General features: G+C 41.5%; 1 protein-coding gene across 2 annotated transcripts in view; it reads left to right on the forward strand.

Moving 5' to 3' along the window:
- Nucleotides 1–19,495, forward strand: part of UNC13C (unc-13 homolog C) — a 523,785-nt gene that overhangs the window by 237,631 nt on the left and 266,659 nt on the right. For both annotated transcript variants that reach the window (XM_006017955.1, XM_025197084.1), the window contains 3 exons: nt 2,541–2,710; nt 4,797–4,912; nt 7,042–7,205. In XM_006017955.1, coding sequence (XP_006018017.1) covers nt 2,541–2,710; nt 4,797–4,912; nt 7,042–7,205 — 450 coding nt within the window. The remainder of the gene's footprint in view (nt 1–2,540; nt 2,711–4,796; nt 4,913–7,041; nt 7,206–19,495) is intronic.

The following is a 19,495-nucleotide window of genomic DNA, read 5'->3' on the forward strand; positions in this document are numbered from 1 at the left end:
TGGCAGGAGCTGCAATTGTGTGGATTACGCATTAGATCGGGGTGGTCAGAACATGGCCCATGGGCCAGATATAGCCCACCAACTGATTGGATCCAGCTCATGGATGGGCACCCACCCCCTGCAGTGCTCTGCATGAGGCTGAGCCCCACCTACTCCTATCTGAGTCAGCCCAAGCCACACCATACTTCTGCCTACACCTCCAGGCTAAGTGCAGACAGTCAAAAAGCTCGAGGCTGAATTGATTCAGTCTTTGCATGCTGGGGGGAGGCAGTTCCCTTCCACCCCCCATAATCTAGGCTGCATCCCCAGCTGGGCTTGCCCCACCCCCACTCCCTTGTCATCCAGCCCTCACTGCTCCAGCTAGGGAGCAGAGAGGCAGGGCCAGCCCTGCTCTCTGGAGCAGACAGCACAGCTTAGGGCTGCAGTGCACATTGGGATGTTGGGGGATTGTGATTTAACTTGAACCAGGAAGGGGCTTGGGACAGAAGTTTCATAAATTGGTTTGACCCAAATAAGTTAAGTCTGATACTACATTCAACCAGGTTTATCTTAAACCACTTCAGCCATTTTATAACTGGTCTGTGTGCACTGAGATTCTGTTTTGTTACAGATTTAAACCAGTTTCTGATCACTTCAACCCATTTTTGTGTAACTTCTGTCCCTAGCCCCAATGGCCAAGGCCCCAGCTAGCATGCACAGCTTCCCAGCAGGGCTTCCCCTCCCAACCTCCCCTCCCCACCTAGCTAGGCAGCTGCTGCCTGGCACATGTTGCCACAGTTTTTCCATGCTAACTGTTGCCTGGAGTGGTGCAGCAGGGGCAGGAGGAGGAGGAGGTGCTGCTGGAGACAGGGGAGCCAAGCAGTACCTAGGTGGCTGTGACAGCAGTCCCACTGGGAAGTTGTGTACACTGGCCATAGCTGGGGCCAAGATAGTGCTGTCTGGCAGGTGTGGGGCAGGTGCGTGCAGGAGCAGGCAGAGCTTGGCTCCATGCAGAATGCCATGGAGACAACCACAGGCTAGATTGGCGGGGAAGTGGGGGGTAGACCACACCTGCACCTACACTACCTGGGCAAGCTCTGCTGCATGCACCCCCTGCCCCATGCACACCCATTCCCCCATACACATACCCTACACGCACCTCTCCACACACCTACCCCCAACAGTCCCCCACACAATATACAAGAGTAAGATTTAATTTTGAGTTATTATGCAATTGCATCTATGTACATTACTCAAAACAACATAAATCAGGGCACAAATTTATTTTTTTTAAATAAAATTAAAGTATGTATAGTAGATATTTGATTTTATTATATGATTTTTTTATCTATAATTGGAGGAGGTGCTGCTGGAGACAGGGGAGCCAAGCAGTACCTAGGTGGCTGTGACAGCAGTCCCACTGGGAAGTTGTGTACACTGGCCATAGCTGGGGCCAAGATAGTGCTGTCTGGCAGGTGTGGGGCAGGTGCGTGCAGGAGCAGGCAGAGCTTGGCTCCATGCAGAATGCCATGGAGACAACCACAGGCTAGATTGGCGGGGAAGTGGGGGGTAGACCACACCTGCACCTACACTACCTGGGCAAGCTCTGCTGCATGCACCCCCTGCCCCATGCACACCCATTCCCCCATACACATACCCTACACGCACCTCTCCACACACCTACCCCCAACAGTCCCCCACACAATATACAAGAGTAAGATTTAATTTTGAGTTATTATGCAATTGCATCTATGTACATTACTCAAAACAACATAAATCAGGGCACAAATTTATTTTTTTTAAATAAAATTAAAGTATGTATAGTAGATATTTGATTTTATTATATGATTTTTTTATCTATAATTTGTTAAAATAATATCTTCTGACAGAGTTTGTGTGTACAGTTCTCAACCACTCACCAAAACTCATTAAGTGGCCCTCCATCCAAAATAATTGGCCACCCCTACATAAGATGCAATCATGACTTTACCTGCACATGTAGAGGGGGTCTCACTCTCCATTCAAAGACCTACTGTCTTTATTTCAAAATATACTAAGAGATTTTCTCAAATTTTCCACCAAAACAGTCTTTTTGAGAAGCTACTTTACTGTAGTCAAATGGACTAGGTGCACTGAATCCATGCTGCTGGATAGATTTTGGTATACCCTGAATACCTCCACATTTAGTAAGCTTTCTGTTTAATTATCTCATAATGGAATGCATGTGATACATAGGCTGGGAAACAGTTTTGATGTTCCTAAAAATGTCTCATTCCTATGTTTAACATAATTCATTTCCAGCACAATTCATTCAATCAGGTGAATTTCCATAGTTCCTTGTGAACATAATGGTACTATTTAGTCTAATTGATTCTGTGTGTCCCAGCATTCCACTGAATGAGGCAGGTGCCACACGGACAGTGGGGACCCCTGAAGATGCACAGTATCTTGTCACCATCAGAAGTTTATCCAGTGTATTGAAAGCAAGAAAAACTAAACAGACTTCAACAGTACATTTGGGAAAATGTATCATAGTCTGTATCTTATTATATTATTTACAGTGAATGCCATAACTCTACAGACAGAATAAAAGTGAGAGTCTGGGATGAAGATGATGACATTAAATCTAGAGTAAAGCAACATTTCAAAAAGGAATCAGACGATTTTCTAGGACAAACTATCATTGAAGTGAGAACTCTGAGTGGTGAAATGGACGTTTGGTACAATTTAGGTATGTACCTATTTTATGGTATTTTAAAAATTAGTTTAGACATAATCTCCTGAGGTCCCTTCCAACCCTAATTTTCTCTGATTCTCTGATTCAGCATCTTGGAGTGCTATGAGTTTTGTAATATATGTCTGGTATATCAGAATAATGTTCTCTCTTAAAATAAAACTGTACTCTGCTTTGGATTCCAGGTTTAAAATGTGAGTTAATTTGCAAGTTGATTTGAAAACGAGTAGAATGTATGCTTTCTGTAAATCTAGACACATGAGAAAGAACTTTGTTTTCAATTTGAATAGATAGCCAGTCAGGGAAAATTCTAGTCCAAAAAGCAGATATTTTCTTTTAATTCAAAATGTCAATTTATTCACATGCATAGTCTGAGACATGAATCTACAAGGATGTATATTAGAGAAAGACATAACCATGCATTGGCTTATTGTATTGCAATTATGCATTACCAACCTTCTCCTTTAATCATACATGTTTGTATACAGGCCTGAGCCTAATTTTCCTCTGACTTGTACCACTTTTGCACTTGTATAACTCCAAGGATTTCCTTAGTATTGCTTTTCAGTTTTACATCCAAAGATGCAATACAGATGAGGATCAGGCCCAGGGTTACAAACAGCATGCCAGTAAATGGGCTGGTATATGTGAAAATAAGTTGTCCTTGTAAACAAAGCTTATCTTATGTAAAAGCTAAGTATGCAATACTTCATTTCTATAAGCATATTGTTATGCACCATACATATAGAGGCATAGTGTCAAGTGCAACTCTCCTGTACTTGTTTGGTAATATAAATATGAATCTAGGTAGCCTGCTGAATAAAAAGTTTGGGGTAAATTATATAACTGAGACTTTTCTAAAGTTGGAATAAATTTGTTTCCTGAGCAACAATCTGTACCAAAATACAGTGCAATACCCTTTTTTCTCTACTGTTCCCACTTAGTATTCCATATGCTATTGAAATACAGAGCTGTCTGAGAAAATGTTTGCTGATTTGCAGCAAAGAAAACAAAGCCATGTTTTTTTATGTTTGTACTGAGAATGATTTTTACTAAGAAACTAGTCTTTGTCATCACAAATGATTTTTCATAATATTTTTCAACTGATAAAACTGATATAAAAACAAGCAATTGATTAAACTGATTCTTAAAAAAATTACTGATTTGATTGGAAGCAATTTTAATAGCAATTTAATTTAGAAGGTACAAGTTCTTCTTGCACAAATAGAGAAAAGAAAAACCCAGACTGAAAAGATCTTACCTATCATGTGCAATAATCTTTGGTAGATGGCTGCTGATAATTTTATTATTTGGAACAGAGGGTAGTACATTTCATTCTAGCACACAAGCAGACACACAAGAAAAAGGAGTGAACTATTCAAAAAAGAAATGCACTGGATCTGTTGAAATCCCAAATCCTTACTCATACTGTTCGCTTCATTCATGGCTCGTCTTGCAGAAGAACTGTGCAAAAGACCTACAAAAAAAATCTTAGTGTCTGTTGAATCAGATTACACTGGAATGGACTGGAATAATAATAGTTGGAATCAAAGAACTGCAATCCAGAGCTCAAGAAGCAACAGCAAATAAACAGACTTATACAGATTGTATGGTACAAAGTTCTCCAAGTCTTTTCTTTGCTCCCCCTCCCCCGCTCAGTTGAAGAATTGAGTTTATGGTAACAATATTCTGGTTTCCCCTAAGACATTGCTGTTTTAGAGACTGCTGGTAAAAATGGAAAAAGGAAGCATCACTAATAATTAATGCAGATAATAAATAGATAAACTAATTTCCTTTTTACATGATGGAGTATGAGAAATCCTTTACTTCACAACATACTGTTCTGCTTCATAGCCTGGACTGTATGTGAACTCAGGTTTGCAAAGCTATCAAGAATGTAATTACATTAAAAACTTCTGGCTAAGAAAAGCAATATCTGTTGAGTTCAACAGCTGGACTTTTCAAGCATAAAAAAAATCATTACTTGAACCAGAAAGAATTTTTAGAAGTGCAGTACTATATTTATCACTTGACAGAAATTTATTCTTGGTAATAACTAATATATTATTTTTCTGTTTATCAGAAAAACGAACAGATAAATCAGCGGTCTCTGGTGCCATTAGATTGAAAATCAATGTTGAAATAAAAGGAGAGGAAAAAGTTGCCCCATACCATTTGCAATATACATGTTTACATGAGGTATGTTGGAGAAGTTTTGTGGTGAGAGACATTTGTTTGTGTACAAGACAGTTTGTTACAAAGAAATTGGATAAATTGGGAGTACAACACTAATAAACAAGCCCTATATTCATATGTGGCTATGAAAACTGATACAATTAATTTCACTACAGGTTTTTCCTTTCAAAATATTATATATGTATTAAGAGTCTCTAACAGTGACTGAATATAATGATGACATTCAAAGTCACTGTGTTCAAGGAGGAGAGACTGGTGTACTATACACATTGGGCAGTTGGTCTTGCCAGAAGCATCTGGAAAGGCCAGAAAATGGGATTCCTGACCCTCCTGCTGCAGTTCTCTACCTCAGTATTGTAATACCAATTACATGCTTTTTAATGTCATTAAAAGATGTAGCCGCATTTGGAGGCTTTTTCATTTGTGTATGTATGTATGTATTTATTCATTAATTTTTAAATTCTCAAAAATCCCAGAACACATTTGTTATCTATCCAAGAACTGAAAAACTAGAATTAGTTTTGTAATATCCAACTTTGATATACAAGCTGTATTTTTCTCTAGGGTCTGAAGTATACACTCCAGGAACCTGATTGGTCCATTCTTTTACAATCAGAATTCCTATTAGTTTTACATGGATTTTGGTTATTGTAGGATTCAAGGATAACACTGTGTTCTCAGAACTTTTAGTCGAATTAGTAGGAGTGCACCTCATGACATACTGGCCTTTTTTCTGGTCTTCATGCCATAGAAAGGTTCTCTGAAAAGCGTATTGTTTTCCAATTTTAACCACTGGTTTAGATTGGTGGATTCTAGTTTCATATTCTGGGGACACAAGACTTTAAAGTATTTAGGTACTAAGCACTTAGAAAACCACATGGTGAGAAGAAAGAAGGAGAGATCTTCATTCACTGTTTGTGAATACAGGGCAGTATCTATATGTTGTGGATGTTCTATCTTAAATGTACTGATGTGTGTGTTATTTAGACCTCAGAGCCCTGGCAGATGAGATGATAGCCTCTGTATTCTTTCAGTTTCCTTGGATGCAATGTTTTGGGGACAGGAAGATGATAGCAGGAAATAAGCAGGATCAAAATTAGGCCCATTTGAAAAAAAATGAACAGAAAGTATCACAAATAAAGTCAGCATCTTCCAGCATTCTCCAGTAGATATCCATTTCCTTTAACCCCTCTTTCTGTTATGCCCCTTTAATTTTTATCCCAAAATAATTGATGAATATCTAAGTCTGGTAGGCAATGGGCATGCTATTAATAGTGCAGTTCTAACTCTTTGATGTAGCCACAAAATTGGCTCTGGTGTGACTTACATTTGGTATTTATATATAGGGTGTGTATCTTTGATTAGGATCCCACTTAAGCAAACAGCAAAATTGCCTTGACTTCAACAGTGCCAGGTTGCACTCCTAAGATGCATGTGAGGTGAGATGTGGGAAAGAAAATTGTAGAGAAATTGAAATGGGCTCAACAGTTTTAGTTGCCTTTTGTCACTAGAAATGATCAGGAGACCTAACAGTTACCAGTTCTGTTTATAGCCAAGCTAGGTGATCGAAGGTACAAATTCTTTGTCATTTTCTTGTAAATTAAAGGCTAGCTCTTGCTGGGAAGCTTACTAAATCCTGTTCTTTATTTTGTCCCTTTGTTCTTTGAGAAATTTCTGAGCTATTCCAAAGATATTGCCTATAACTTACAGTTTTTAAATCTTGAAATTAGAAATTTATTGTATACAAATCCAATTCAGGCTGCTGGACTGGTCACTGAGCATTATAACATCATGATATAACATATGAAGGGTATATGAAACCGAAGAGAAGGTTTCTGCATTATTTTACACAGCATTAGATCTGTTCTAGTCTGCACTGGTTTACTGAGGTGACCTTATGTCAAGGAGATAGATCAAAGTGCAGAATCACTGATTTGTACTGGCAGAGTTCCATCACACACAAAAATTTAAGCACTAGTTTTCTTCTACCAAATGATGCTTATTTGGTTCTAGACTTTGGAAAGACAAATAGAATTTGAAAATAATGAATATGTTGAAAAAATAGTGCATTGTACAATACTACTTAAAGATGGAAATTATTGATTTGAAAAAAAAAAATCTCTTACCTTTAGAACCTATTCCATTACTTGACGGAAGTTAAATCTAATGGTGCTGTAAAAATTCCTGAAGTGAAAGGTGATGAAGCCTGGAAGGTGTACTTTGATGACGCTGCACAAGAAATTGTAGATGAATTTGCAATGCGTTATGGAATTGAATATATTTATCAAGCTATGACGTAAGTATATAATTTCCAGAAAAATAAATACATTCTGAGAGAATGTGGAAGAGGGTGGTTAAGTATTTTGAAACGTCATCCTTGTTTCTCCAGTTTAGATCCAATCCTGATGAAAAAGATTAGGTCATTTAAATCTGTTTCTCAAACAGTATTCACAGTGAAGTAGTACTTTAACTAGAGATGTGAAGGCATTTAAAAAAATATTGGTCTCACCAGTGCACTTTCTTAACCACTGTGGGGTAGATCCAAGTTCATTAGTGCTGATTGTCCTGAATAAAATTTTTAGATCCTATAACACGGTCTTCTGATGTTGTATACATGCTAGTTGTTTGATATTTTGTAGTGGTAAAACATCAGCCCAAATATACTTCTTCAGAAGTACATAAACCTTCAGGGGGTCCTGGCAAATGATCTTAATAATATACATGCAGAATATATGTACATAACACATGCTGACTACACCTTCTAAAAACTTTAGCTGTACCAAACCTGTATTACATAATCCAAGACTGAAACTCTCTCCAGTGACTTTAGACCATGGCCCCTTACTTCAGGGGCCTTGTGCCTAGAGACATAAAAAGCAGGGCTATTATTATCAATCACCAGAGGCTGGAAACCTATTGTATTACCCAAATCCAAGATGACCCTAGATTATAAAAGAACCTCCCATTAATTAGGTTCTATACTTGAAAAAATTATAAATTTGTTATAATTTTCATTCACACCACATAAGTTGTGGAATTTTTAATCAGGACATGTATCTTATTTCCTCTGTCTTCTTATAACTCTCGCCTTATAATATCAAGTTACATAAACCTCTAATTTTTTTATTGCAGAATATGACACTTTACATTATTTTAATTAGTATTTTTTTTCATTTTCTGCCACATTGTGATTTATTATACTTTGTAAGTATTAGAAAACAGAAGGGCACTTTTCCTTAGTCTTCTTCCTCCAAGGATCTCAAAGCAGGTTGGCCTATCAGGCTTAATTCATTCATGAAGCCCAAGATTTCTCAAACAGTGGTGGTATATCCCTGGCACATATAGGAAAACTCTTGCATAGTATTATAGAACCTAGAAGCTTTGACACTCATTCCCTTGCCCTATGCAGTAAATTATTTGCCCTTCAAAATTATTTATCTTTTTCTTGGTGTTATATATTCTTGCATTTTGCTAAAAAAAAATGCTAATTATTACCTACTGTGCTACTCTAACTAGATAGCTTGCTATTCTTTGAGGTTCACAAATGACAGAATTTTAGCAAGATGTTAATAGTCTGTACATACACAGTACATGAGTAGTAAATGTCTACCTTTCCCTTGTGAAAACAAAACTACTATAGTATAATGAATGCAAAGGCCAAGCAAAGGATGACAATGTTACCTTCCCCAAAAAACAGGTCTGGCTAAGCTTCACAAAGTTTTCTTTTAGCTGTTTCTAGATTAAATGATTATTACACTGTGGGATGAATGTGCATCAGTCATAGACCTTTAGCTGAAAAAGACTATGCTAAATTTTTATTCATTTAATTTCTTCGTGTTTAAATGAAAACTGTATTGGAAAGTTTTCATAGCACTAACATTTTAAATCTGGTTCTTTCTTGAATTCAAATGTGCTGTAAACTAGAGATGTGAATGTGTCAGTAAGTTTCGCACTTTTGATCTGAGGTCTCGTAAAACCTTTTTCACTGAGATGGAATGGAAATGGGACAGATTAAATTTTCATCTGAAGAAAAAACTATAGGATTTTTAATAAATAATGTAATAATACTCATATTTTCATCATTAAAAAAGAGATGGAGCTGAATAAATACTAAAAAACATTTTCCTGGAATTTTTTATGAATTAGCTTACACTGGCTTGTCCCCTTTTAGTCATTCCTTTCTACTGACAGTTCTGTCCAATGATGTTACTGTCTAGGACTCCATACCAAACATTTTAACGCAAATATTTATAGAGTATTTCTGAAAGTGATTGGGTTTCCACTAGAGACCCAAGTCTAGAAGTTATGTTCATTGAATGAGGATAATTAATTATTTACATTATTTGGCAATGTTTTATGAATTTTGAATGGTGAATGTGTGTGTATAATTTTGGACAGTTTGTAAATACAAGGGGAAATGTATCGAATTAATCTTAAACCCAGCTATACTGGGCTTCCGTAAGCATCTGTGCACTCAGTCTACTCAAGAGGTTGTCTCAGTGAAGGTATATCAGTTCACTGGGAGTTTCTTTGGGGCTGCAGTCAGTTTGCTTTGTTTGTACTTACTTAAAAATGTATTTTTTTTAAAGCACCATAACAAGTAGCAGAAAAAATGCAGTTTCTTGATTTAGAGAACCGCATACTTGGAAATAATAAATATTATATATAATTTCAGGGAGAAACACCCAGGGGTCCCACCCTTCTTCCACAGTACAGGTCACCTGCTAGCAATTCCATTTCCCTGGATGCCTGGATCCCCTGTGGTGTCCGAGTTCAAGCTGGAGTCTCAGGATTGAGTGGGACACATATGGCAACCAAATGAGAAGCAAGTAAGGAAAGGGAGCTCCATTCACTGCTGCTGATCCAGGGATCCAGCAGATTTGTTCTCAGCTGATCCAGTGGCAGGGGAATCCCGAAGACCACTCCTGCCCCACTACAGCCATGGGTTGTGGGGTACAGCTGCACAGGATGCCTGGTCCCTGCTCTCTCCCCATGTACCTCATTTCCCTTGCTGGCCCAAGAGCTCTAGTTATGGGCAGCAGCTGTGCCAAGACCCAAGCAGAGCTAGGGATGGAGTGTCAGTGCAAAACCCCTCTTCCCCCCACCTCACCCCTTCTAGCACCTGCTCCCAGACCAGAGGGGATACTCAGGAAGTGGGAGCACCTAAAATGTGGGTGAGACAACAAAATTGCCCACTGATGTCACCCTCTGCAGCCCTGCCTGACACTTCTCAGCTGCTCCCACAGCTGGTGCCCCCAGGCCATGAGGAAACATGGTGGAGGGGGTTGGGGAAGGGACCCAGAACCCTGTGCAGCTACTCCCCATAGATGTGGCTGGAGTGGGGAAGGAGGGTCCTGGATCAGCTGGAGACAGCAGTGGCAGGGGCTTCCAGGCACTCCTGCTCCCTGCCCACCCTACAAATATCTGCCACAGTCCAGGAACAAGCACTGGAAGGGAGGACCTGCCCACCACTGCCATCTTTCCCCACCAAGCCCAGCATCACCCGTTGCTGCTTACCAAAGGGGTATGAGCAGCCCTGGGGATCCCCCATCCCCCAGGTCAGTGGGTGACTAGCAGCAGTGGATAGGTTCTCCCTTCTTGCACCCAGAGGTAACCCCTGCTGGCTGGGGGGAGGGGGGAGAGGGGAGGAGCCTGCACTGGAGAGAAGTCAGGGGAAAGAATCTAAACTGCTTTGGGGACTGCTGCCAGGGTTGGCCTGCCCACAGTGGGGGAGGGGGACTGCGAGCTCCTTGCAACACTGGTGAAATCCCTTGCACCCCCCTTTTCAAGTTCCTGGATCTGCCCATGGAAACACCACAATCACTGGAATTCTCTGACACTTTTTTGGCACTTTCACTGAAGAGGCTAAGGATCGAAGTACCATAGAAACCCTCAATTCCCTAGATAGAGCCCTTCTGGGAAAGATGTAAAGTAAAATGGCTGAGGATGGGACAGTGAGAAGGAGCTTGAAATGCCACTTTTTTGTGAAATAGCTCCTTTCTATGTCAGTACAAAACTGCTGTTTCCAGAGCTGCCAGCCAGGTGTCCAACATTGAATGATGTGTTAGATGATGCATTCTGTGATAGATGTATGTAGGGTCCATGGGTTCTCATGGTTTCTTTAGGAGGATGTTGATTGTAGTGGTAGTGGAGGTGCATTGTTATCTATGGCTAAAGCACAGTTGTGGCACAGTTTGTGTTTGCTGATGAACAAGGAGTGTGCTTCTTTCTGATGATGAGTTGGGTGAGGTTTGGTACTTGTTGTAGTGTTTACTTGACATTTTTATACAGGTCACCTTGGAACCATGTTTCTTGGTGTTTTAAAACTCCATTCATAGAATATCACTCTAACGGTATATATGGTGCCAAGTGATTGATATATGGTCCAGGTCCTTAAGAGATTGATAGTAGTTATAAGAAATTATGTCACAACCAAACAGTTATATTCAGTCCTAGTCATAATCAATTATTGGTACAGTAGGTAAAAGAGCTATCTTCTATATTGACTCTACCCCTATCCAGTTAGAACAGCATAACAAAACTGGTGCACTCTCTGCCAGGACAGACCCTCACTTGGAAAAGGTGTATTCTTTCCCTTATCCCCAAAATAGAGAGTCCCCCTTCTAGGTGTTACAGCTAAGAACATTCCTAATAGCCACATAGCTGTCCCCATCCCAGTATTGATATCCATATGAGGCTACTGAACACCAGAGAGCTTGCAGCCATAATCAGATAAGCCCACTTTAAAATTCTTTAATGTTAGACCCTATTTCCCCAAGAAGGCAATATAAATCAATACTGCTAAATTAGCTAGTGCTGTCAGATTCTGGAAGGCAAATAGAGGAAAGTGATGAAGAAGAACAATGTGTCCCCACTTAATTCTCCTCACTCTCCCTTGATAAGTGCTTCATCAGTTACTAATTTTAAGGTTGTACAGGACCTCATTAAGTACATGTAGGACACTCCTATCTATACCTATGGAAGAGGGGCTAGAGAAATCTCTCAAACTAGATATCTCTCAGAATGGATATTCTGACACCAGAAATTACTATAAATGTGGAACAGTTGGAGCTTGAGAGACAGACCTTTCTGCCACAACTAAATGCACTAACAAAAGGTACCAAGTCATCTCCAAAGGATTTGAGTGCTCTTTCTCCTCTCCAGTGTGAAAATCACTTACACTAGATTTTGGTTCAAGAACTATTGAAAAGCAAGGACTTTCCAAGTTTGCACATAAACTGGACCTGTTTGGATGTGGAAACGTTTCATATGTCAACCACCAAATTCTGTGATTAATTACCAAACATTTCTATCTAGCTACAATTACTTGAATATGAAAAAACTGTCTCAATTTGGGGACAGCCAACCTAACAAAAACCTAGTCATGCTAAAGACCAGGGGTGTGCGAAGCGAGCCCTATTTGATTCAAATTCGTCCCAAATCAAGGACAACTATTCAATTAGTTGATTCAGATCACTGTCCCCGATTTGATTTGGCCAAATATGAATCTGAAGATTCGATGCTGATTCTCCAAATCAGCATCAACTCGATTCCAAGATGCTGATTTGGATACTGGCTCGATGCTATATTTGGCCCATAGACACAGCTTTAAATGTTTTTCTACATACCTCAAGGTACCAGTGTGGCTTGTGAATGCTGCGATGCTTGGGCACATGCAGTGTCCCACAGGAGTCGGGGGGGGACCCTCCACATGCTCAGTAGCGAACCCAGAAGTGGACCGGAAGTACTTCTGGTCCACTTCTGGTTGTGCTGCCAGAGTTGTGTGGGGGAGCCTCCCATGCTTCTGTGGGACACTCCACGCACCCTAGCATCACAGCATTTACAAGCCACCTGCTACCTAGAGGTATGTACAAAAAAACATTTAAAGCTGTGTCTATGGTTGAATCACCAAATCTTGTTGAATCGATTTGGAGGGTTCTGATTCAATTTGGAGAGATTAAAGGGTCCTTTGGTTCAATTCAGACTCGGAGATTCAGCCACCGAATCGGGCTGAATCTCTGCCGAATCAAATCAGGGACTGAACCCTCGTATAGCCCTACTAACGACCATCATTTTCAAAGGACAGTTAATAGCTCTCACATCCTTCCAGGCTGAGACAGATGCCTTGGACACAGTGGCATATACAAAGGCTATGCAGGCAGCCTTGAGAAGATCATCTGGTTTCCAAGTCCTCAGGGATTTCCTATGCACTTTGGAAAATTCTACTAGGCACCTGTCTACTTCATCTACATTTCATGGCCTCATTTTATTATATCTGAAAGCTTTGATATTGGCTTGATGATGTCTGCTAAAAGAAACTGATGAGCTGAAGTACCTTCTGCTACAAAACAGGAAATCCTCAAGCAGACTAACTTATAAAGATAAGCAAAAGTGATTTCTCCTTGGGCATTTTCTCCTTCTAGAATCAACTCTGTCCTTTAATGTTACTCAATTCAGCAATATTTACTCAACATGTGGAGTTTCAGTTCTATATGTATCAGTCTAGCAACACCACCTCCTCCTGTTCAGGGTAGCACTGTATTTTCCTGCCATACATTGGCAAGTGTCCTTAAGGGTTCCTTCCCTGTTGGGACCTCAGTCTTCAATTAATAGAATTCACGCTCCTAGTAATTGTTCCCTTTATTACCTGTTAATGAAAAATACCTTCATAGTAGCTGTTGAATCTCTCCAAAGGATATGGGAGATTCAGGCCCTCATTGTGCTTCCTCATTCAAAGTTCAGAATTGCACAACAATAGTCATTCATGTCCTAGTTTTCTCACTCAATGCCGGGGATGCAAAACCTCTCATGCTTGGTGTGGTAAAGATATTACCATTTCTAAAATTAACAAAACAAAAATATTCAGGAATATGCATAGACGGTTTGGGTCCTTTGCAGGAAGAGTTAAGGATTAGCCAGTATCCTATCAGAAATTATTTAAGTAGATCTCCAGCTGTGTAAGGACATGTCATGAATTAGACCAGTGCAGTCTGACTAGCAGTTCAGGGGCTGCATGTCACCTGCAAGGGGTTAAACTGAAGCCTTTGGGCTCCCCCTGGCTGCCATGCTCTCATCCCTCTGGCTGCTAGTGCAGCTAGGGTCTGCAGGCTCCCCCTCCCTCCTATGGCTTCCATTTTCTGCCCTCACCCCATGGAGTAGGGCAGAGTAGGATAGCATGGCTCAGTGTAGCCTGCAGTGCTAGGGGAGCCCACAGCCAAGGAAGTGGATGGGTGGTAACCCCATGCGCCCACCCTTGCACACAATGCAAACAAACAAACAAACAAACCCAACTCCTATCTTTTTGGGCACTAGGAGGGACGCCCTTTGCCTCTTTCCCCAGCACAGCAGTCTGGCCATTTCTTGGAAGCAAGCTTGATCTGCTTTCAGCTTGCCTCCAGCTTCCAAATTGTTCCCTACCTGGCTGCTTCTTTTTTACTGTTTCCCCTGGAGTTTTAAGCTCCCAGTGAGACACTCCTTCATTATCCAAATATGCTGCATCTGGACTGTCTCAACAAGGCTCTTTCCTCTTAAAGGGATAGATCACCCTGTTACAGTATGGTTCTATTCCACCCGGTTATAGTCCCTGATAATACCTTAATGCATCTACTTTTGTAATATACCATCATCTTACCCATAAGATAAAGTCATGAAAAAGCAGCAAGGAGAAGGAGAACCCACATTTTATATTAATTTCTGGGGACTAAAACAGGGTGAAATAGGATCATACTTAGGCACCTAAATTCACTTATACATCTAAAAAGGTAGAATAGAATCTGACCCAGACTGCACACAAACAAACACTGATGGGAGTTCAATGATCCTCTGTCTTCCTTTCCTAAGAATTTGTGTCCCGCCCTGCAGCTTTAGGATTCTGATGCATGTTTCAAATACATGGCATGGTAGGACTGAGAAACTTTAACCATGAAAATAGCTACAAATCAGACACCCTGCCTCCCAGTGGAAGACGCTGCTGTTTCTCCCCTTCCCCATCCCAAACTCCTTTCTTCCCCATTACAAAAAAGCCAAATCAAATACTCTAGAAGAAACCAAAATTATTTATTAGAGTCCTGGAAGTATTTTACAGTGGAGTCAAGTGCAATAACTATCCAAAATCCATTGTATCTTCTACACTGACTAGCAGGGATCAGGATGGGTTAACACGTAAGACTCATGCCTCAACAGTATGATTCTCATTCCTGCAGATTAATTAGCATTAGCTATGCCATATCTTTTTTCTTGACAGCCTTCACTTCATTATGTGAATAATGCAAATCACCCATTAAGGTCATTTTCACGATAGCTTTTGTTACTTTAAGAAGTGCATGTTAATTAGCATGCTCTACAGGTGTCTGTATCAGTTCAGAGGTTAAACCTGGCATACTATCAAGAAGAATATTAGTCACAGACACAGCAGGTTGGTTGTGATCTTACACTGTAATATCATTACAAAAAATAAAATGGCTGTGCCTGTTTGTAGAGGTACCAGGCAATCACAATTTTAACTGAAGTCAATGGCAGATCATCACCTCTGAAAAATCAGACCCTATGTGATTTTTTTACTACATTATTACAATGTCATTATGCTATTCACCAAGCAAGTAAGAGATGTTATAACTTACTGTCTGATCCAGCTTCTGCTAAAATCAATGAAGCCATTGACATTCACTTCAAAAGAAAAGAGCCAGCTCATCATTTCCTTTTTGCAGGGACTGTTTGGGGGACAGGGAAATGTATCCTTGTACGTTGGCCATTTGAGGCATATTCATTTGAAAGCAGAACTAATTGAATTGCAGATTTCTTACCTAGGGTATCTCTACCTCCAGCTGTCATGATCTATGTTGCAATTTAAGAGAATAAACCTGTTCATAATACTTCTCCGGATTATATTTAAAAGAGGTGAGAAATCAAATATATACTTAAGAAATTATATTACTAAGTTAATTTATTACACGGTTCACTAATTTAAGATGGAAAAATACAGATAAATTAAAGTTACAGTTAGATTAAATCAATGGATTTAAGTTCATAATTATCTGCTCATCAAATTAATACAATAGATGCTCAAATAAATTTTATTTTAGTCTTGTCTTAAGAGACTTTGAAGAACCAGTTTTTGGTCAGTCTAAGAACCCAAGTTCTATCCAGTACAGCATGTTGACGTAGTAGTGAAAGATTATAGGTATTTATACAATATTACTGTCTGTAGCATCTATCCATTCTGATCTTGTATACCTTTTTCCTTGGGATAACCTGCCCAAAAATAAAGAAGCACTCAGTTGAAGATGTTGGTGTATGCAGGATACACTTTTCTTATGGATGAACTTTGTTTTATAAGAATCATTTCTCATATTATTGCACTTAGTAGCCATCATGACAGCAGGGCCAGTTAGTGAGTCAAGAGTTCAGGGTAGTCAGCATGGTCATATCCAGAGCTGACCAAAGCAGGGTGCAGGGCCTGGGTCAAATCATCCCATGCAGGGCCCCACTCCTCCTCTGATCCCACAGGCCCTGGAGCTGAAGAAGCAGCTGCCGCCATTGGCAGCAGCATCGGGGGCAGTGGGGTGAGTGGCTGGATGTGGAGCCACCGCTCCACCCAGCTTTGCATTGCCACTGCTCCACCCCACTCGCGGGGCCCCCCAGAGCGCAGGGCACAGGGAAGTCGCCCCGATTCACCCCTCCCACACCCAAGGACAGTCATGGTCATATCCTTTCACAGTGGATAATCTTTAGGTCTTAGGTCATACTGGAAATTTTCATCATTACATTTCTTTTGGTGACCTTTTGCAAAATCAGGTAGGTCAAAATGCAGTCAAGTAGTCTTCCAGAAATATAGAAAATAGGGATGTACACTGAAGATCTGTAAAATTGACCTCAGTCCCACAGCTGAGGTATTGGGCATGAGACCCATAATGGGCATGTTTAGACATGCGTGGACGTTTGGTTCCCTGGAGACAAGTAGCAGTGGTGCACCTTGTGCTGCAGCTGCTTGTCTCTGGGGAACGCCCATACCATGTGTGTTTTGGAGCATGGCAAGTTACCCCAGGTACAGTAGGACAGGCTTGATATCCAGGGGTAAAAAAAAAAAACAAACCCTGCAGGAAAAAACCAAACAAACAAAGCAGCACATACTTAGGCAGTGTGCCCTTGCAGTGTAGAGAACACTGGACTATGCAGTATGTGGTGCTGTAAACGTGTTTGCAGTGCCACATACCACATGACTGTGCTCGTCTGGATGCACCCAATGAGTCCAAACCTTCTTTTATAAAACATCTAATGAATGAACCATCACATTCTCCCATGTAGTTATTCTCCTTGTGGCAGTTGCATAAGTGATCTTACCATTCCTTAAAATATTCTGGACATTTTACCAATTCCCAACAGAATTTCAGAGCTAGGAAATCATGACTTTTCCTCAGTTTATTTAAAAACACAATCTCCTTTTGCATTTTTTAAAGATAAATCCTAGTTGTAATTGATGTTTTTCCACATTCAGGTCAAATCTGGGTTTATGTTTCTTACATAACATGCTGCACCAAGCAAAATGAAATTGTGCTAACATATCCTAGGAGCACACTTGAGGTAGAAGACATCCTTGACAAAGCTCCTACCTCAAACACAGGTGACCAGTCAGACAAAGGGTCAAACATTCCCATTATCTAGGAATTTCTCTGCTTCAGCAAGAACAAGAGGGACCATGCTTGCCAGGATGTTGGACCAACTAACCAGCTGCTGGTGCAGCCCAGCCTGGCTCCACAAAGCCTCTGCCAGCCCGGGTCCTGCGCTCCTGCCACCACCGACCCTGGTCTTGGGACACTGGCATGGGCCTCTTGCTCCCACTCAGCTGTCGCTGCGCTCATGCCCACCCACTTGCTGCTACTCACTCCTCCACCTGCTGCTGCTGCCACCACCATTTCCTCACTTTCCCTCCCACCACTGCCACTTCTCCCCACCCATCAGCCACTCTAGCACCATGTGGTTCCTGGCTGTGTCGCTGGGACTGCAGGACACAGCAGGAGCTGGCTCAGCCCAGCCCCAAGGACTAGGGTGATCTCTGGCAATCCCTCCCTCCCCTCACCCTGCCCTCTGCAACTTAGCTAAGAATGCACTCTCAAATGGAGGGAGGCAGGGAACAGCCCCAGGGCCACCAGGCCAGGAGTCTCTGCTAGGCAAAGGCTTCTGGTTGGGGGCTGGGGTTGATGTGGGGCCATGCAGGCCTTGCTGATGTGGCTGCTGGGCCCTACCACCAGCTTCCCCTCAGTCCTACTGCTGCTGGTGCCTTGCCATCTTTGACATGCAGCCAGGGGCAGATAATAATTAATTTTCTATATTTTTTCAGGGGTCCTGTGGGCCAGGTACAATGCCTGGTGGGCCAAATCCAGACCACAGGCCATGTTTTGCCTGCCCCTAGGTTAATCCAAAGGAATGCTTGCACATGTTTCCAGGACAGCCCTGGGCCTGGGAAAGCCAAGCCAGTCTTTGCAACCTTGGGGCTCTGCTGACTGACCAGGTTATTTCCACCACACACCCATCCCCTGACTAGCCCTCCATAGACCAGCTAACCCCTCTCACAGACCCACCAGGCCATCCTAGACCTAACCCCCTTTCCCAGACCCACCAAATATCTGGGTTGCCAGCTGTTTAAATCTATTCCAGGAGGTTTCATCACATAAGATAATTACATTAATGACTGAACATGCCTGCGTACTTGTGTATATCAGTTACAGATTACAGTGTATAGACTTTACATCAGAAATCCAAATGCACATTACTATTACATTTTAAAAAGCCACTGTACTACTGTATAAATTGGATTCAACATTTAATATTTATTTTAATGAATGCTGCGAGACTCTCAGCAGTCTCCTGGAGACTTATATCTAATTCCTGGAGATTCCAAAGCAATCCTGGAGGGTTGATAACCCTGCCGCCTGTAGATTCACCAGATCCCCTCACTGCTGCTTGCCACGAGGCAGCACAGGCAAGTGCTTGTATGTGGCAATCCTGTCTCAGATTTAGGTGGCTTAAACTATGCTGCCTGAGCCTGAGCAGGATCCCACAGGCACTTGTTCACAGCCTTTGTTGCTGTTTCCCTCTGTGACAGGGGGCTATCTCAAGGCTGGCCCAGTAATTGGCCTGCCCACCTGTTTAGGGCAGTCCTCCCACCTGACTCACCTGCTATGTCTTTGATGTAACTGAAAAGTTAAATAGTTGTTCCTAGGTGGGAGGCTTCCCATTTAATGCCAGATGCCAAGGGCATAATACATGGCTCTGTACTGTCCCTACACTGTGCCCCATGCCTCACAGATGGCATGATTTCATAGACGTTAGGGCTGGAAGGGACCTTGAAGATCATCAAGTCCAGCCCCCTGCCCCAGGGGCAGGAAGTCAGCTGGGGTCAAAGGATCCCAGCAACATAAGCATTCAAACACTTCTTGAATGAGTCCAGAGTAGGTGCATGCACCACTTCTGGAGGGAGTCTATTCCAGGTCTTGGGGTCTTGGACAGTAAAGAAATGTGTCCAGCCTAAAACGGTCTTGGAGGAGTTTATAACCATTGGTCCTTGTTTTTCCTTGGGGCGCTCTGGTG

The sequence above is a fragment of the Alligator sinensis genome, unplaced genomic scaffold (assembly GCF_000455745.1).
Source record: "Alligator sinensis unplaced genomic scaffold, ASM45574v1 scaffold250_1, whole genome shotgun sequence".
In the NCBI taxonomy this organism is placed as follows: Eukaryota; Metazoa; Chordata; order Crocodylia; family Alligatoridae; genus Alligator; species Alligator sinensis.